The 21,791-nt window shown below is 39.0% G+C and overlaps 1 protein-coding gene across 1 annotated transcript in view; it reads right to left on the reverse strand.

Annotated features, from left to right (window-relative positions):
- The window catches only part of DNAJC24 (DnaJ heat shock protein family (Hsp40) member C24), a 34,154-nt gene extending 13,186 nt beyond the window's left edge, over window positions 1-20,968 (reverse strand). Inside the window, exons 1-2 of the mRNA XM_058838836.1 lie at window positions 20,779-20,968; window positions 19,223-19,363 (exon numbers count right to left, since the gene is read on the reverse strand). Coding sequence (XP_058694819.1) covers window positions 19,223-19,330 — 108 coding nt within the window. The 5' untranslated portion in view covers window positions 19,331-19,363; window positions 20,779-20,968. The remainder of the gene's footprint in view (window positions 1-19,222; window positions 19,364-20,778) is intronic.
- Window positions 20,969-21,791: the final 823 nt, after the last annotated feature.

A 21,791-nucleotide genomic window follows, 5' to 3' on the forward strand; every position in this document is an offset into this window, starting at 1 on the left:
CTTTCCCATCTATTATCACCTAATGCCTTTAGCAAACTACATCTACACTGAGAAAAATCCTCAAACATCAGCTCTTTTACTCTAATACTCCTCTTATTCTTCTTTTATTCCAGTGACCCCGCTTCATCTCAAGTACATGATTCATATAAGTACATCAAGGATTTATGTACTTATTGTTATGCTCTTACTGACTTATTTTCCTGCTCTCTAGCTTGTTAATCAAAATCCAGGAATTTGTCTGTAGTAAAAATCCACTCTTGATCCTTCTCTTCCCTCTCCAGGACAACAAACGAGGTGTCCTCTCTCCAGTTGTTTTAGACACTGTTCAGCCACTCAGACACAGAGGACACTTTACAAAAGTACCAAAGATCAGAGGGAGCACTCTAAAGGCCTCTGTCAATCCCTCAGACATAAATCAACCACACTCTTTTTTGGGACCTCCCCTCACTCCTTAATTCTTGTGTCAGATCCCGCTCCCTCTCCAGCATAACCTTCAGAGGAGCTGCCTGAAGAAACAGAGCCAGGGCTGTGGTTTTGTTTTGCAGGAGGTGAAATATGAGGGACGTTTGTGATCTCCTCCTCTTTCCCATTCAGCCTTATTTCTGGGTTAATCTCAGCTGCAGCCTGCCCAGGCCCCGTAATGCAAACAGACAGGTCCTGTTTTCTACTCGACCTCCCTCCTTCGGCTCCAGCTGAACCGCTGCTCATCTCTGCCTCGTGCACCCACTGCTGAGGGTTTACTCCCACTGCCACAGCCCCCACGTCTGCTGCAATATCACTCAGCAGGAGCTGTGCAGGTGATGTTCATGTCATTCATCCCCTACCTGTTCTTCTCAGCCCCATTACTGGATACACTCAAATCTGTGTGTGTGCAGCGGTTTGAGGCAGCAATACTTCATAAAAATAACTTTTTGTTGAGCACTCATCCTGATAATGGTGTTCAAAACTAACTTTTACTAATGTGTTACTATTTCATAGGCTTTTATAAAAATAGTAAACGATCCTTTCCCAAGTCCAGCTGAGGGAAAGGAAAATGATGAAGGTTGGTGATACCTGCCCAACCTGATTTGCCTTTTTTCAGCTGTACTAGCAGTAACTTGCTGACTCCCTGCCTGGGATTTGTATCACTTTGCAACATATGATGCTTTTCAGTTAATCGGAATGCTAAGAAATAAACCAATCGATTTTGGAAATGTATTAGTTCATCTGATAACATACATGTGATATTCCTGCTCTCTCTCCTGATGTCTATCTTAAATGTCACATTGTCCTAGTATTTCTTGAGGATTTTGGTTCTTGGTCTAAAATTTAATTCAGAAACAATTTCTTAAAGGTCTCATTTCCTTTAGCTTTTGAAATTGCTAAAAGAATTTTGGAAAAGCACAACCCTTGAAGTCCAAAGCTCGTATGAAAAACACACTTTAAGCAGTATCTGTTGGAGACTTGGTGAAATGTTTGGCACTGCAGGACAACAGGAAAAGCTGGCTAACACAACCATAACCTTGTGCCCTTTTCAATTACAATATCATTATCATACCTTGATAAAACAACTGCATTCTACTGTGTTATTCTTCATATTCTTCATATACATCAAACTGTACTTTTCAGCAGGTTGGGTACTGTGAGAAACAAGGTATCACCTAGCAAACATACTCTGAAACACAGATACAGGTTCAGTTTGCAGTTCTCAGTCTTTTTTCAAATATTCAAAAAGTTAGAAATTTTTCATGGAATTTTTTTAGGTAAATTGTTTGTATTTCGTTATGCTGATCTGCTGCCTTTGATATCTGATACAGAATAAAGAATAAACACGTAAAAAGACCTTTTCTGTCTCAAAAAAAAAGGTGTTAATGTTGCTGCAAGTGTAGACTATGAAAATGCCTCGAGTTCCAACATCTATTTTATTTATGATATTCTTATTTGTACGGTGTAGCACACAGTTAGGTTTGTATAAGAATTTGGAACATGCTGCAGCACATTCAACTGCTACTCTGCATTTCTGCCTACTTTACACCCTATGAAGTTTGGACCCTTCTGCACGTTTAAAGAACTGCAGAACCAATCCCTGGACTTTAATCCCTGGTAGTTCATGTGACAATTTAGTCAACAACTGGTATTACATCTCAGTAACACATCAGCAGACCTCAAGAGCTCTCACACCACAGGATGAGGAGCCAGAGTTGGCTGAGCAACTCCAGCACCGCAGATGCCACGCTGAGGTCCTCCCCACCCTGCCACCAGCTCCTGAACTTTGGGCAATAAATGTAACAGGGTGACTGAGTTTAATCAAATTCCAATTAGCAAGCAGACACCCTCTAGTTAAATCAATGTAATGTACATTTCTTACTGGGGCTCATGAATTAATTTTTCAAAAGACATTTACAGCACCCAGTGAGAATCAGCTGAATACAGCTCAGTGGGAGGGGTGAAACATTACAGACCTGAGTTTTACACTATATTTGTAATTTCCTCCTAAACTGTGGAATATAAGACAACTAAACCATTTAATATGGTCAAACTTTTACTCACAGCTGCTTTTCCACATGAATTGAAATTTTCCAGATTGAAAAGGCTGATTATTTAGAAAAGGTTTAAAAATTTTGGAATTTATCCCTTCTCATTTAGTAATGAATACAATTACTATAGCTATTTTGCCTTATGTATGAAGGGTATTCACTCCAAAAACAAAAGATGCACCACATCCCTAATTCCATACCTCAAACCAAGAGGCTTCATTTTCTAGGAAAACTACTACTGCTTCCAATTTTTCATTTCACTTATGAAAAAATTATTTGATCTACTACTGTGTATTTTCACAGATAACTGTAAAAAACTCCTCCCTGCTGAAACTACATAGCTTTTAAGTAAGCCACTTAAAATGTAAACTTGTTTTTTTTCTGACTGAGGAAACTTAAGAGAAATCAGTTCTAATTTATTTTTCCTGGATCAAACTAAGGAGTGCTCTCTATCTTCTACAGATTTGTTTTTCCTACTTCCCAACATTTCCCCCAAAGTTGTCAAGCTTTTACAGAAATCTTCAGCAGAAAATAAAAAGTAATACAAAAAGGATTAATTAAATGCAGCTGCATTGAATTCTTGATCGTATCTTCTGAGATGATTAATTTGGAAAAATATTTTCAGATTTTAAATTTTTTATTATACACCATTAAGATATTTTTTTCCCCATAAGATAAACTACTGTTAAGGTTCTAAAATTCAAAAGTAATGACAGGCATGGAACAATGATGAAACCATCAGAGCTTAAAAATTCAAGTTATATTATTCTGGACTTACTATCATGAGTCAAAGTAGCCATTAAGTAGTGAGTAAATCAACACAGCACAGGAAATTTCTAAACTACCTGATTTATCAAAGATTTTTAACTCTGAAATCATCTGCAGTCTCATGGAATCACCTTGCTAAATTGAACTGACAAGTTTAGACAAGTCTTGAATTCCTGCTTTATTTCCATAGGGATGTGTGTCTATATTTGAATAAGGGATATATTTAAAGCTGGAGATGTGCCCTGAGTAAATCGAGTAGTAGGATTTTACCACGGGATTACTCAGATGCACAAAGTATTTTTAAGTTTGAAAGAACTTAAATCTAATGACTAAACCTGACCTTTAAATTAAAGAGCAAACGATAGAATATTAACATCTCAAATTTAACTCAGCATCTCAGCATCCTTATCCCTTTCTCCATGTTAGGCATGTAATAGCAGCTGCAGTATTTTTATAGGCATTATTTTATCCATGGAGTGCAAGGAGAAGTATGATTTCCACCCAACTATGAATTACCTGTTTTAAAATAACCAATTTTCACAAGCTACACTACAACACCTTGTGGAATGTGTACAAAGATGAGTATTTATATTAAAAAATAAGCAGCGATGAAAGACACTCAGTAAGGGTCAGGGAAGAGAAATTCAATCCAAACTTGACAAAGAGAACATTTCGTATCTGGTGCAGGTACATTTTTGAATTAAAACTTCAAACAGAAGAGATCCAAGCCACAAAAGGGTTGGATGGACTAACATGGCACAAGTGGAAGAGGCCCTGGAAGAGCAGGGGATAGTGTGGGATGGGAGCAGGACACAGCACTGCCAGCCTGTCCTGGCAGGAGCGAGCTGGACACTGCTGCTCGCAGCAGAGAATGAGGACAGGGGAAACACTGGAATCAGCTGGATGAAGAGAGAAACCCAAAATCTTCCAACCACATGGCCAGACTCATGGCTGAGAATTCAAGAGGATGAAACTTTGACTCCTTATGGGAACTGCACAGATTAATACCAAGCAATTTTCAATCACATTATCAGTATTAGGGGGTTCAATCTATTTATTCCTTTATCAAAGCTCAATATCAAACAGGCAATATATTCAAAATTCAGAATCAGAACTCTCCCTCACAGTAGTAAGTCCAAACTGTTATTTTATTTATGGCACATTATGTCATAAAAAAAAAAAAAAAAAAGTTAAAATGGGCTTAAGGAAGCAGAACAGAAAGCCTCATGCAAACAGCCTTACTCTGTACAAAATTCAACAAACAATCGTGCTGCACTTAGACAAAATGCACAAATCATTACCAGTATGTCCCTTGCAATACAATGAAGTGCATCCTTTAATAAAGCAACAAGATCAAAATACAGAAATTAATGTGAACATAAAAATATCCAAATTGGGAGCTATGTTGAAAAACATTTGTCATGCTTTATTCTACATGTATACATTAACAACTGCAATTGTCATTATCTACAGGTTAAGCAAATGAAGTCAGGACAAAAACTGTCAAGTGTTCTCATCTGACACATTCATAGGGCCACGCAAATCTGTCTGTACGTTACAGAGCCCATCATAACACTTCACTTCACATTAAAAAGAAACTGCAAGACAGTCAACATGATGAAGAAAAATATTAACTGGCTATTTCCTATTTAACTTCTGATTGAGTATGAATTTCTGCTACATTTCCATGCCTTAAAAAAATAAATCAAAAACCTCAATAAATCAAAAATTTAATACCAGGCTGCTCTTAGGAGGAAACTCCTTTGCCCTTGCTTACAATATATGTAGTAAATACCAGTTTTTACTGAGACTTGCCAATAAATCTCACCCTCTGACATAGTGTCTGTTCATACTCAGTTTTTGGCTGCTCTGCCACAAATGCCAACAAAGGGACCAATTAATGAAAACTTTCTTGATACATTCCCAGTGGATGAATGTCCGCCTTGCAGAAGGTACCTTGACAACATTCATCTCACACAGGCCAAATGGTTGCTCTGTGGTAGCAATTAAGACACCACCAGTCTTGGCTAGATTTAAACCAACAACCAAATCTGTGTAGGTTGGAACAAATGCTCATAGAAAACTGGAGAAATTAACTGCTAAACAAGGGCTGGATTGGGTCATATAATTGCATCTATTTCTCTAGTTATTTACAGACCATGAGGACACATTTTTGTAAGAAAGCTATTACAATTCCTAAAACAAAATCTCTCAATCTGGCCATATGACCACAATATTTAAGCCACATCTATAAATATCTAAGAAATTAACAATTATTTAAAATAATTTCAAAAATCAAAATATTATGGTAGGCTGACACTCTCTTTGTATTCAGCTTTTTTCTCTCTCTCTCTCCACAAAAAGACTGTGTTCAGTCTTCATCTTCCCATAGCTTTGGCATCAAGTCTAGACAATTAAATGCAGCATTTTGCCTCTTTCTGAAATTACATTTGGAGATAGTTTTGTTGTTTTGATCCGGAGTGCCAGAGGCTCTCTTGCTGCAGACTGTGAGCAGGAGAGATCAGTGTCAGAGCTTGTGGGAAAACCCTGCCTCCACTGTGAAGTTCAGACTGACTTTGGGTTTTTATGCAGAGTACCCACCCTGAAATCTCTGTCCTCAGACAGTTCAAAGCATGGCTGATCCAGGCCCCAGCCATCATGAACAAGTAATTCTGCTTCTATTGGTCTCAGGGCTCAATAAATTTATGTTTAAAGCTATCCAAGATATTAAACTTCTGCATTTGAAACACTATCAGCTAAGCTTAACACAGTGTAGGAGAGTGGGTTCCCCTCATCACCCCAAACTCTGGCAAAACTGCACATTTCTAGTTCTGAACTGTCATTACAGGGCTTGTAGCAATATTTTCAAATTATGCAGCATGTCTTTAAAGTTCCAGATCAGCTGATAAAGCACCAAAATGTAAAGCTGAGCAGTCTCCCCGCTGGACACAGAAAAGGAACCAAATAATGCAATTACAACACTCCAAGAGCTCTGTAATTACATTTAAAGTTAACACTTTGGTTAATTTTTACCTCCATGGTCATCCTGAACACTTTCAGCTGCAGATCCCCATCAGCCTGTAACAGAATGAACACTCAGATCTGGTATTACCTTTGCCATGCATGTGTCAGCCATAGCTGAGCACCCAAGCACAACTCCTTCAAATGAGCATTTGTTCTGCTTGTGGGCAGGATACACACACAGCCTGCTGTGCTCTAGGGCCCAACTGTTTTTCTTGCACAATCCATTCTGGAATGGCTTTTAAATCACAACACAGGCCAAATTATCCGTTTTATTAAACTGGAATTTGAACTTCTGGCTAATAAAATTTAAGAAAAGCACATTTTAGCCACCTGTGACAATCAAGGAAAAAAGTGACAAATATGCACTTGGCCCCCACCCTGTGGCACTCACTGAAAGGTCACAGTAAGAAGCCATTTTCCAACTTCACCAGCTGAACTTATAAAATTAGGGCAGGGTAAAAAAAATATACTATTTTATACACAAATAGAAGAGAGATTATTTACTCAATAATGGTATTCTGAAACTGGAAGATGTTTATCTTAGTAAAACAAAGCAGTTTAAACTGCAAGAGAAAATGAGTTAGTTTTAAAAAAATCTTTAATTTAACCATGTAAACATTAAACTTCTGTCACAAGAACTTCTGAATGAAGAATGTGAATTAATTACCAATATATTTATACACCAGTAACTAAATAATTCTGGCATCCTACCCTCCTAGACTCAAAGTGCTTTTCAATTCAGAATGACTTAAGTTTCACCTGAAAAACTCTTGAGCACTGCTGTGTAATCAAACACCAGTTGGGGTGGAACCCTCAAGCACTGTGATGCTGGCTGCTCTTCACTTAGAATCCTTTTGCTTGCCATTTTATCACAGGAGCCATCAGGAAATCTTACTGCCCTAGTATTTCTCTCACACTATACAGTTTTATTTAAAAAAAAAGAAAAAACCACCTATTTGTAGATCAGCTTTTCCATTAAAAAAAAACCTGAGCAAACCAAAGGCTACATGACTTCAGAGCAAGATGTGTATAAAACACAGGGCTGATAATTTTGATATGTGCTCCTTCTGTGAAGTATGAAGTTGCCCCCAAGGCTGCAGTGGAAAGTGAAATATTTCAGCAGTGAAGACCTCCTTCCCTGGCTTTTCCAAAGGCCTATTTTGCATATAAAGGTCTTGTATAGTTGCCACCCTGAGGCAACATCACAGTCTGGGCTCTGTGGCCTACATGGTCCATCAGGTACTAATTAGGTAGCATGTTCTGTCAACACTTTCTTGCTCTTCTTCCATTAATTGATCATCCTGCCCAATTACTACAATGCAACACAGTTCTGAAACCCTTGAAATCCTTTATCTGGGAGAAACAAGGATGAAGGAAAAAAGCACCCTCCCAAAAGAGTCACAAGGTAACTGCATTTATCCAAGACCTGGAATGACAATAACAGCACTGTGCTGAAAGGTTAATTATGTTCCTACCAACTTTCTCTTGAGCCTAAGATTGTTTTTTATCCAAGAATAAAGACTAAAAGCAAGAAAAAAAAAAAGCCCCAAACTTACTTAATCTAACAGGCTATACTATAGAGATAACTATATCTATCTCTATATATATGATATATATATATATATTTTAACAGCTTATGAAAAAGTAAGGGCTGCAGAACTAAACTCACTTGGCCATTAACAGCGTATCTATCATCAGGATATGTGTGGTTAATGCTATCACTGTTAGGTACTACAGAGCAGAAAATAAGTCATGGACAGTGCACACACACTACAGCACACTAATCCCACCTATGCACACGGGACTCCAAACAGCTGCCCTTACACTCCCACGGCCAAAGCAAACATAAATCAGCATTTTATAAAAATAAAATACGTGTTTTCTCCCTTTCTGAAACTGCAGCGAAGATACCAAAGATAAAAACCCAGCGACAAAGCAGCTGCCAAATACAACACGCTACTGCCACCTAATGCTTAGCAGGACACAGCAGAGCGTGGCATTGTTCCTCTGCACTACACCAGCAACGGGGCCACAGGAGACACAAAGTTTAGTGTTCTTCCCAAATATTTGCTTCACATTTCATCCCCTACAGTCTTCCTAAAGAAATGCTCGGATCGCATCCTTTCTTGGATACTGGGATGGGAAAGATGGATGTAGGAATGTCAAGGATGCACCATGTGCGTTTTAGGAGGTTTGCAGTGAGAAGTGAGGGTGTTCACCTGGTCCACACTCGTCTGTGTTTTGTAAGCTGTCCCCTCTGAAGCAGCACAATTCAGTACTGAAAAGCTCTGTGTGACAAGTGTTTGGAAAGGAAATGAAAAAAAAAAGAAATAAAAAAGGAAGAAAAAAATAGAGAGGAGTGCTCTTATCTTAAAACAGCACAAAACAAGATTACTTTGAAGGTGCTTTTTTCACTGATGCTGCAAAATGTGCAACTTGTTCACTTCTGTGAAAAGGATGATGCCAGGTCTTAAACTCGCCTTCCTAGTCCACAGTCAGTCTTTTCAACATGCTCAGTGAATTGGCAGAAGGTAGCAGAGAACATGCAAGGAGCCTGCTTCTCCCACTTGGAAAGAGGAGAAACAGAAAGTGAGGAGTTCCTTGTGACATTCACTCTTTTCATATAGAGATTTAAACTTCCCCAAAGGATGTCTGTCCAAAGACAGCTGGACAAAAGAGCAAGGAATTTATCTACTTGATTCATTACTACAATCCATCTCTTCTCCTTTTCTTCCCCCAAACACAAACAACCTTTTAAGCTTTTTAACAACTTTAGCCTTGCCCTACCTGATCTTGTTATCAGCCTTGACACTAATTACAGCCTGCACTGCCCATCTCCAAGATGATTCTTTCTCATGGGAAATGCTCCTAATTTGTGGAAAAAATAAAAGATGACCATTTCATTTTCCTTCTCTTCTCTTAGAATTTATCCATTCTATGACTTTTTTTCTAACATTGCTCATTGATCAATTAGCTGGTGAAAATTGTGTCCAGTTTTGCCCCTTTCTCCTCATAATCTGCCATGACCAAAACTATTGTGCAAGTATCCATCTTTCCACACAATATTCCACTGCTTGCATGTTTTATACACATTATTTATCGTTGCCATAACCTTCTGGCCAGAAATAACCACTGCCATACCCAACATCCAGCACAGCACATTTATATCTTTGCCTGAGACAAATAAAATCCACCAGAACAGAAATATTTCAGATAACACTGTGGAAGTACTTGTGACTCAAGTATTAGCAGCAAAACATCCTTAAGACAGCACTTTGGAGGAAAAAGGAGTTTTCCTTTTAGTTATACATTATGCTGTGGATAATTTTGAAAGAAAACACCCACAGACAAACTGCTTTCTTTTAAATTCAGCCAGAATTAAAAAAAAAAAAAAGTTAGGATTAAATGTACACAGGAATGTGCAACAGGTATGCAGAACACAAAATGGGTGTTCACTGACAGCTGCACAATAAAAAACATAGGATGGGACTATCAATCCAGTGCAGCAAATTCTTGAAAATTACTGGAGTCCTCAAAGTGCAATTTAAAAACCCCACAGACTAAATTACACTGTCATAAACTCATTAATTTCTACGTTGGGTTTCTTTTTTTTAAAGGTATCTTGCTTAAACATACTTAAAATGCAATTGATTTTATCATGGTACTATAGCATCACCCTGCTACTTTGAACTTGCACATTCTTTACTGGTTTTAACTGGTGACAGTGGCTCCCCTCTTTGTCCATGGCAACACTCCACTAATCCACTACTTTAGAGCCCTTCAGCTCCCCCTGAAAAATCAAGTGCAAAATTTTCAGTTTCTATTGATGGAAAAGAATACAAAGTGTTGTTGTATAAACAGAAGAAAACAATTCTTTGACTAATGAAGGTATGAAAATGAGGAAAAAAACCAGGAGCTATGGTTACCAACAAGTACATTTTTAGAAACACACTCTCATTTCCTTGCCTTTTCTTGGTTCCTTACTTTCCTATGAAGAGTGACCCAAGAGCCTCAGGAGGTACTTCAAAAAGCCCTTTGAAAACTACACTATACAGCAGGAGAAAAAACAACAGAAAATCCATCAAAAGCTAGCAAAGGAATGAAGGGGGAAAAAAACCCACTTAAATTTATAGTAGTATAAAGGTAAAAATAGAAAGGAAATTTTAATTTTTTTCTAAATTTATGGCTCCTATGCTCACAATTTACACTAATAATGTCACACTGAGCAATGTTCTGGTTTTTAGGCATAGATTATTGTGGCCCTAGACATATAATAACTCCAGACAAACAAAAGGTTAGGAAAACAGTTTAGGCAAATGTTACTTTCATGTGAAAGCAGACTCCTGAGTCCTCTATTCTATTACAGGAAAAAACCCAAACAAACAAACAAAAATCACTCCTCCAGAAAACCAAACCAAGCAGGGTAGCTTAAACTACTGAAAGAAAGGGGAGGAACCTTTCCAGCTGACATGAACAGTAGTGCTTGAAGGAAAACCCACAGGATGCTCTTTCCTGGCTCAGTAACATCTGGCAGAAGGGCAGGGACAGGCAGTTTGGGGCAGGAGCCTTCAGCTGGCACTGGGACTTGCAAGAGGAAAACCCTTCTGCAGGCAAAGTCAAGTACTTTGATACCCACAACTTCCTAAGAGCTGCTGAGCACAAAGCACAATTTTCTGTGCTGCCTCCCTGCCCCAGTCACAAACATCCATTTTCCAACTCATCTGGAATACCTGAAAACAGCCTCACAGCTTTAAGAGGTCAGATTTAAAATAATATTTGTAAAATAATCAAAGTCCCTGAGGCACTTCAGCTGCAGATGGAAAGCAGGCCTTGAAGAATACAGGACTTTAAAAAAATTAATTATTAGCAACCATAACTCCAACACTTGCATAACAAGTGGTTTTAATTTTTTGTTTTCTTGAAACTATTTATTTCAGCTTTCCCCATCTCTGAGAGCAATATAGAATCACTACAGTGTTTGAAGCCATTTGAAATCTCAAAATAACAGGTCTGGCCCTTGTTGAATTGTAACTTTTAAAATGGACATAAAAAGCTACCTATTAACAGAATTTACTCAGTTGTGAAAACCAGCATCAAAAAACCAAACAGGCAAAACCCCATAAAAAACAACCCAAAACAAAACAGAAAAAAACCTTAACAATAACAACAATAAATAAAAGTCAGCATTATTTCAAGAATTCATAGCCACAGTGATAAAACAATTCCAAACATAATCTCTGGAATCCCACACACTTAGAAATTAGTTTGCTTTGCATTTATTTATAGGCTTGAAGGATGTGTTCCTATCTGGGCTGATCTAGTTTGGTGTTCATTTAACTTCTGATGTGATGTTTGATGTGGTTGGCAAATTTCTCCATTTGCACCAAGGAAACAACTTTGGCAGTGCATCCTCACAACACCAAAGGGACACACTTTGAGGGGGACTCCAGGAAATCACACATCCAGATTATATTCTGCTCACTTACCAGAATTCACCACTGAGCTTTGGGACACTGATATATTTAATAAGACTCTATTTAGGCAGTCTTAGCCTTTACAGAACTGCCTCATTTTAGAAAGCAATAAATACTCAAGAGAAGGAGATGGAAAGGTAAAGTCAAAACTTAGCACAGGTCAGCAACTGTAAAGGAAGAACCCAAGGTTTTCATCCCTTGAGTTTCAACAGCAACACTTCCAGGAGCCAGAGTTTCACTGGGAGAATCCTCCCAAGCCCATCCCTGGCACTGCTCCTCTGCAGCATTCGGAGCCAATCCTGGATTGCTCTGACAGAAGGCAAGAACCTCTTAAACGAGCAGCTCTTGTTCAGCCTCTCCTCAAACACCTCATTAGTCACAATCTAATGTTCTGTCAAGGAAAGAAAAATGTTTAGCTAAGATGCTGCTCAGCAAACTCATTCATCTTTGCCTTCTTGGACTATGGACATTCTTAGGTCATAAATCCAAACAAAACAGACTTTTTCATTATTGGTAATTTACATTAGGAATAACAACAAAGGGTCAAGTTTAACAGTCAGTCAATAGCTGACTACTGATTTTTCAGCCTTGAAAGATCACTTTTAATGTACTGAAAATCAAGTGCCAAAGAGTTTATCCAAATGACTGGCAGAGTACAACAAGTTGAACTTTTTTTCTATACCAATAAACTACAAACCAAGCCTTCAGGTACATGAATTCACTTCTGCATTAAATTAGCTCAAATGAAATCATGTCTGCTGCACATTTGAGCTCAATGGGAGATGAGGAAGCATTTGTGATGCAGTGAGGCAAGGAAAAGATAGAAGGTGGGACAGTTATGTCATTCAGATGGGGATTTTCTGACTTTAAAGTGTGAAAAGATGAAGGAACATGAGAAAGTGTTGCTTTAACAACTTTCTGTAATAATTTTATTATGTATTTCAATCAGAAGACAAAATTCAACACAGACTATTATTTTAAAGAATAAAAACCCCCAACAATGGGTTAGTTTATCATATGACAATATTTGAAAAAATTTAATAACTGTTTCAGATTCAACACAAACACTGTCAATTCCATTTAACAGCAGTAAGAGATCCTTATAAAAACACAGCCATTCCAAGATGATTGATTCTACCCCAAACTTTTACTACCCTTCAGACCATTGTTCTGGACTTATAGATTTAAATAAATGATCTAGCTAGTGCTTAAAATTTCTGAAGCAGACACCTGAATGCATAGTCTGATTTGGAAATGCAGAACAGCTCAAGGTACTCTTGACTGTGCCTGTTCAAACATCAGATGAAACAGAACATATATGATATGAAAGATTTAAGTTGGCCTTTGTAGCTTCCTTCTTCATGCTTCAATTCATATCTTCTGCTACATGATTTTTATCTCAAACATCTCATGTTGGAAATTAGATACACTGCACAATATAAAACTACTTAAATATGTCTTCAAAATGCTGAAAGAACAGTTGCAAATATTAAAGGAATGTCTTTATGGCATTGAATAAGCTACTAAAGATTTTCTTTTTGATCAGAATTTTAATTTTATACTGACTCAGGACACAGTGAATATTTGTGAATACTGAACACCTTTCACAAAAAGCCTACCAAACAACAGTACAGATCCTTTTAAAAATACATTGTTATACTGAATAACTTACATAACCAGAGCACAAAGTGTTCAAGAGAGGCATCAGATTCCTCTGCAGAGCACAAATGACATCAAAGGCCAAGCACAGATCTGCCATTTCAACTGCTTGGTGCCCATTCTGTTATGGATGAGCCATAAACCTACAGAGGATGAGGAACCAGAAGCTGCTCATTATAACAAATGAATTGTGGACAATAGCCCTCTAAGTAAACAGATTAAATTTGGAAATAATTCTTGAAACTTACATTACTTTCACAACTGGCTGAATTACCTGGATAAGCAATGCACTACTTACTTGCTGGATTATATTGTGATGCTACAGGTTCTCATATTCTATGTAAGTTAAAGATAAAACAACTTCTGTAGGGACATCCCCATCTCATCCACTCGTTAAAATTCACCTATATCTTTAAAAAGTCATTACACATTACAATGTAAACCTAACAAAAGCCAGCTCCAAGGTCAGGTGAATAAACCACACAACTCATAGTTTAAACAGCAGCACAATCACGACCTGGCTAATGAGGCTGCTTGAATTAGTGACTTATCTAACATCAAATTTCACTTGGTGCTACCCAGGCCAGTAATCAACTTCTCAAGTCACAACTTGAAAATATGCCCCCTTCTTTTTATTCAAGTGGCAATTAGTAAATCAGATGTAAAGAACAGCTCAAAGCAAATCTACCCTGAGCATTAAAACAATAGTCCTTATTATTAAACTTGATGGCTTATCTTTCTCTCTGCAGCAATTAGATTAACTCCAGTCAAGCTCCAGCCAGGCTGCACTGAACTTGCTCTGTTTATATTGTCAAATTACAAATCAATTTTCTACCAGTTAGGTGAAGTTAGAATTAGCTAAGCACAATAATCTGTTAAATACCTGTAACAAGTGTGCTGCTATTCAAACAAAAAAAAAAAACCCAAAACCCAGCCCAGGCTATTGAGAAGGGAGTACATACACTGCCTGATTCTCATGAAAAGCATTATTATGAGACTTCCAACACAAAACTCAGTGTTCTCATATTTAAGTTTCAAATTCTCAAATTTAGCATGAAGTTTCTCAGTAGGCAGGTCCTTTCAGGAGTAATACTGAATTTACCTTGCAGTAAACTTTAAAGAAACGATCATGCAAGCAGCTCTTTACATCTATGACACCCTCTGTATTTCTCGTGACTGCAGAATTTAGATATGTACATAAATCTGATAACAGATTCTTTGCTCTCTAGAATGTCCTATGTCTTTCCTTTAAACATGCTCCATGGAATAATCTCTTCTTGAAGTAATTTTGCCTCATTAAATTTCTATTAATTTCCTTATTTACTGTTGCTGAGAGTCATTCTCACCTACGCCTGATGCTCTGCTTGCAAATCTTCTACACTTTCAAACAGATCAAGTGAGCACCTTAACACTTTGTATTTATATACACACACACACCACCCCTTTTGATAAAAAAGATAATCTTTGTAACACTCTGTGTTAAGTGCCACATTTTATTTCCTTACCATATTAAAAATAAGAGCTTCTTGCATACTGTCTGCTCAAATTACATGGATTTTCTTTAAGATTAGGGCACACATTGTAACAGCAGCATATAATTTTCCTGCACAATAATTTTTTTCCAGTTGAAAGGTATCCTATAATATCATCAGCATCAACAGGAACAGACACCTGATTTTCAGCTAGACAAAGCTTATGTGTTTGGTGACTTTGTTCCTGGTGAAAAGCAGTTTTCAGATATAAAGCAGCTACATAAAAATTCAAAAACAATCTGATAACTTATTCTTCGACCACAAAGTGCTAGACCAAAATCTGATGCAAAAATTGTGCCAAAAATAAGATGGGGGGTTGGGGAGGGGGGGGCATCCTCTGAATGTCCTATTTCTATTGCTCTAATTTTATCTTCTGTTGATTTTATACAGATTTAGAAATGGAACATAAGCACTGTCCTTCCTAGAAGCTGAATGGATTCCTTAAAAAACCAAGCATGGAGCACAAACCCCATTCACCCATTTAAGAAATCACCTCGTTGAAACTACCACATATGTAACTGTGGATAAAAGGCTGTGTGCATCCCAAATATCTCAAACCCACCAGCATGTTCCAAAGACAGAAGATGAAGACCTACCACTTCAACAAGACATTAATTCTCAGAATTTTCTGGACTCTTCTGTCCTTCAGAAAGCACTTTAGCATAAGTTTGTAAGAGCAGCCAAGGAATCTTTGCACTCACTTGCATTTTTTCTCCTTTCAGAATTACTGGCTGGAGTTTTGTGCCAGAGTATGAGCCTGCATACACAGAAGTTTTATTTTCTTTTAAAAATAAACTTTTTATAGGATTGACAATGCCACATGCATCTTGTGCTCCAAAGTCTGTCATCAGTAATAGAGTGTCAAAATGATCCAGGTATCAAGAGTCATCTAAGTACAGAAGAATTTTTAAAAAACACTTTTAAGTCTCAATGAAATTTTGTAAGATGTTCATATAATTAGAAGGTGTGGCAGGAAAAAAAAAATCCCTATTTTTAGCCCAAACTCATTTTCTGTATCAAATTAATACTATACTTAAGGACTGAACTGATATTATCTACAGTAAAATAATAATTCACCTGCATACATGTTGTGACATGACTAAATGAAAAAATTAAGCATAGTAAAGAAAAATATATTCACTCTAATAGGGTGTCTATGTACAGTTTTGTTCTGGGTTATTAACCTTTTCCATCCTCAGTTGATTAGAATTAATAAAAAGGGGGTTGGTTTTAAAAATTCATCAGTTTTAAGCGAATTTGCCCTGATGAATTCATTCTCACAATTCAATCACTTTTAATTGTGCACTACTTCGTATTATTAAGGTCAATCCTGAGATTTAACTGCAAATATAGTTATCTTTTGGATGACATATGGCAAGATCTCCAACTCTTTTTAGCTTTGGAAATTTTACAGCTGCTTGTTCCTTCAAGATGCTAAGCATACATGTGTTGACAAATACAGAAAATAGCAGATGGCAAAAAGCAAATGCTCAACATGAAGCATTGGGGATCACTTGAAAAAGACTTGGACTCAGATTTGCCATTTTTATTTTAACAACAGAATTCTGTTTAAAAATAAATTTCACCATCTATTCTGTTTGATGCTAAAGAACACATATGATCAGAATATTCATGATTGCAGAATCAATGTCATATTAACTGCACCTGGTATCCAACATGCAAGCTGCTTTTACAAACCTTTGGACTCTAGGGCTATTAGCATAGCATAATCTTCACGAGATTAACTTCTGCAGCTATATGAAAATCAGAAAACATTTTGCACTGACCATAAAATTTCACATGAAATCTTTTAAGAAGCAATACATGGTTATGTTCATCTGCTATTCCAGCTTCTAAAAAGCTGCATGTAGCTGCAAGCAGCCCTGTCCCCTGCCCTTGGCAATGGCAGTGCCACTTGTATCACCTCCATCAGAGAACTCAAGGAGCACCTGGGCACTTGGAGAAGATACCACAAGCTCCACAGACCAGCCTGGGGAGCAAGAGAGTGACTTCATCTGAAAGGACATAAAAGGTAACACAGCAGGTCCAGCCAGTGCTGTACTTCTCACTAACAATCAACAGTGGATCAGGATAAAACCAACATTCAGCAACATTCCCCTTATATATCCAGTAGCTCATGAACCCCAGAATCACAGAGAACATTCCTGTGTTAACATGCCATGGCAGACTTTCAGGGAAGTCTTGCAATTTGTCCACCCATGGACCTCTCAACTCAACAACTGAGGCACTTTCCCACTGTAACTACGATTAGATATGTGCTGTGCCCTCCAGTCTCTCCTACAGCCCATGGGGGTGGAAGGTAAATAAAAAACCATCGTGGTCTCCTCAGCACCATGCTTTAAAGACCCCAGAGTGACTGTGCTAGATGCTGCACCAGGAAACAGAGCATCAAGCAGAGTCTGTAACAGTTCAGCTAAAAGAAAAAGATGAGCACAGACAGGACATATGGTAACAACAACAGACAAGAAGCAGATCTGCCCTGGGAAAACACCTGCAAGTAAACATCAGTAAACATCTCTTTGTAGTCAGAGGGATCCATCACAGTCACTAAAAGAAAAACAAAACAAAAAATGTATCTTCATTTTCTCTATCATTTCTCACTGACTTTTCAAATAAAGAGCACTAACCAATCAGGTTGGAAATATACAGGAAAGAAATGCTTGTATACTAAATACTTTAATCTTTTGAAACTACAGTTAGAGATACGACACAAAGCTGTAAATTTTGATAATTTTCACTTCATACACCCCAAACTAATGACATGAAATTACACTGAAGTACAGCTCTTTAACACAATTTTTAAAAACTTCATACAAGAACTGGGAATATTAAGTTTCACTTCTGTAACAGCTCTGAACAACACCTATAATTTTAATTCCATTATTATACATCAATTCATAGGAAAACAGACATATTAATTCCATTACAGTATTCAAATTAAATTAGCCCCCTCTCTAGACAAAAGAGGTATTTTACACCATGGTGCCCTGACCACCTTCATTAAGTACAAACAGACCTTTACTATTCTTTTATTCACATTTTACAGCAATTCAATAGAACAAAACCATTAGGAGGCCCAAGAAAACAATGACTCCTATTCAAAATGGAAGTAAGAAACTTAGTTTCCAAAGCCCTCTCATATGTTAGATAATTCTAAGTCTAATAGTGAGAACCAAAGGATTTATGTCCAGAATCTGCACACAAACACTTTGCCAGGTGTAGAACTTAAGACTAAGTACACCAATCAGTTTCAGGCAAAGAAATAAGTAACAGGAGGCACTGAGAAGGAGTAGATGTACAGCAGGGGCTGCCTAGCAAATTAAGCTGAAGAATATCAAGATGTGTAAAATTAGAACATACTGTTAAAATGACCAAACTCTAAAACCGTTCTCATAGTGGTTAGAAATAAAAATTAACAACTTCCCCCCCACAATCCATGAATTTACTTCAAGCCTAACATAACTCAGCCTTCTGGTCACTGGCATTCTCTTCTCCTCACTTAAAAATCCCAACTACTTATCACATTCATTCTGACACCTCAAAGCACCTCAGATCTGCCAGGCACATGCTCCAACACTAATACTGACAGCCTAGCTTGCAGCTTTCTACAGAAAAGGGAGTTTTTCCTAGAAAAAAAAGTTCTGCTCACTTTTTTTCTTCTCTACCAAGCCACCAGCTTTCAAGAAACAGGAATTTAGCTACCTAGGGAATTCCATCTGAATTCCATCAAATTCAGCTGAAAAGAGTCAACAGCATCAAAAAAGACATTCCATTTTCCTTAGAAACCCAAGACAGAGCACTTTTTGAGCAAAATGCCTGAATTCAAGGGAGGGAGTAAAACAGAATAACCAACAATCACACAGAATAACCTGGTAAAGCTCTGAGATTCTTATGCACATACAGCAGCAGTACAGAAAAAATTAGGGGAATTCACAGATCATGAAGAATGATGATGAATGCATGATGAATGCAATTCCACAAAAACCCACCAGAAACTTTCCAGTAAAATCAACATATTTCCCTCCTATACAGTTTTTATTTCATTACTACTATTAGGAAAAAAACAACTTCTCTTTGTTCTTTGCATCTTTGTATACTTGAGGGTTGCATCTGCTCAATCACATGGATACAAAAACTGTAAAAACAAACCCTGCAACTATTACCTTACTGGTTTATAAAAATGACTTTGGTGTATCTTAAATATCTTAAATATCAAATCCAGCCTTACCAACAAAGCAAGTTTTTGGTATTGCCTTTTCAGTTCTGCTGGGCTGTCCGATGGTTTGGCCCCCAGGACCTTGTACCAGTCCTTCTGGTTTATCCTTTCAAAGGCCATGGCCTGACTGGCTTTGAAATCACTTCCTTAGCACTGTGTAGGAAAATCAAATAAACAAAATCACAACTTCAAGAAAGGAAAAACAAGGATGTGGCAAACTCCAGGATCACAGAATTGACTGCTGACCTCAACCATCTCTACATCTCTATTATTTGAGAACTGTTGTGCAAAAAAAGTTAAATGCACCTGGCCATTAGATCCCATAGATTGTCAAAAGTGAAGTCTTGTGTTTCCTGCCCAAGTGCCCCAGCATATCCTACTCAGAAGCCATCAATAATTCTTTAAAAATAATTTTGTATGTAAAACGAACTGTTTAGAAACACCCAAGGTTACAGACTTCTACACAGACTTTCTAAAACAAACTTTTGACTTTGAAGGAATACCGTACATAACACATGAAAACATAAAGTACATAAAAGTGTGACATTTTTCAAATTGGGAGTCAGATCTATGCAAGAAGACACAAGGAAAGGTACGTGTTTGTTTTTACAAAATGACATTTTCACTGCACGGTAACACCTTCATCCTGCTGAGTAAGAAGCCAACTTTAAAGTAGGAGAGCGTGTAAAAACAAATAAACAAAAATGAACCAAAACATACAAAGTTAGCACGGGTCACTAAGTAAAACCTAACCAGTAGTGTAGGTTTCAATTTTGGCCATCCATCATGAAGTTAATGACCCAGAAAGAAAAAAAAAACAAGCAGGAGAACTAATTGCCAGTAATAGAATGGCAATGCTTGAGCTCCACAGATTCTTAGGTGTGCTGGAATCCCAAGCGGGCAGTAGCTTATTTACCATGAACTTTCAAAGAAATAACACTGTCAGTAGGCAAGAGCTTTGTAAATACACAAGCTCTATAACAGCAAACTAACTGTGAAAGAAAAACGAAAAAATAGGTTTGGGTTTTTTGGTTTGGTTTTTTTTTTCCCATTTCAGCACTAAAACTGCTTCCTGATGACTACCGTCCTACTTCAGAATCAAGCTTTCTCTGGGAAAGAGAAGGATGTGTTTCAAACTCCGCAGAGCTCCGAGCAGACCGCGGGCACACACACACACACACACACACACACACACACACACACAGACAGACACAGACACACACACACACAGACACACACACACACACACACACACACACACACACACACACACAGACACAGACAGACAGACACACACACACACAGACACACACACTGCGGGGGAAAGCACCACGCCCCGCTCCTGCCCGCCCTGGGGCAGCGCCCCCGGCTCCGCAGCGGGGCCCCCGCACAACCACGGCGGGCGGCACCTCGGGCCTCCACGGCGCTCGGGGGCGGCCACGGAGGCCCGGCCCAAGCCGCGGCCCCGCGCACCGCCGGAGACCCCAATCCCGCCCGATCCGGTCCCCCCAGTCCCTCCCGGTTCCCCCGGTCCCTCCCCGGCCCCCGCGGCCGCCCCACGCACCCACCTGCCCTCACCGTCCATGGCAGTGCCCCGCCTAACTCGTCCGCCGGGAAACAGCCTCCTCTCCCCCGTGCCGCCTCAGGCCCTTCAGCTCGGCGGGGCCCGCAGCGCGCGCGGCGCCTCGGCTGTTTCCAGCCGGGCGGTAATGGCGCCGCACCGGCAGGAAGCGCGGCCCGCCCGGGCCCGACGCGTCCCCATGGCGACCGCGGCTCCCCCCCCCCCCCCCCCCAGGCCCGGCCTGGCCGCGGAGCTGCTCCGCACCCGCCCGCCCTGCGCTCTGTCTGCCGGGGATTCTGTAAAACAACCCCCCGCCGCCTGTCCCGTTCCCCCCGGCTCGCTGAGCGGGAGCCCGGGCCGCCCCACAGCCGCTGTCCCTCAGGGACTCCGCCTCCCGCGGCGCCGCCGCTGCCATTGCCCGGCCCCTCAGGCGGAGCTCGGCGGCCCGGGCTCCCCGCCTTGGCGGCGGTTTCTTTCTAGGCAATACTTGTGCTAAAGGGGAGGGGAGAATATCCTCTTGATGAAAACGATTAAGCTCTGGGAGCAGGTTTTTAATGATGTAAACACGTTTCCTCATTAGGAACAAACAAGAAACCACAAAACTTTTGCCCCCAAAACACAAAACGCATTGCCCGCAGCAATAGGAAAACAACACGAACAAAACCCCGCGACCGCCACTACAAAAAAACCCAAAAAACAACAACAAAACCCAAAAAACCAGCCAACCAGCCAAAAAAAAAAAAAAAAACCCTCTAAAAACAAGAAGCAAATCAAAACAAAACAAAAAAACTCCCAAAACAACAAACTTAGTGGATACTGTAGACTTTAGAGGATGTTGTAGACTTTAGCTTTTGGAATCTTAGGCAAACCTCATTAGCAAAATCCCTAAGCACTACTCCAGGCAAACTTAATTCACACTACACTTTTAAATGTATAACATACATCCTCTGGCAATATTTTTATGTGATCCGTTAGAATTAATGCAACTTCTTGTCACTTTTCTTACCCTTTTAACTGAGT

This window comes from Poecile atricapillus, chromosome 1, assembly GCF_030490865.1.
Source record: "Poecile atricapillus isolate bPoeAtr1 chromosome 1, bPoeAtr1.hap1, whole genome shotgun sequence".
In the NCBI taxonomy this organism is placed as follows: Eukaryota; Metazoa; Chordata; class Aves; order Passeriformes; family Paridae; genus Poecile; species Poecile atricapillus.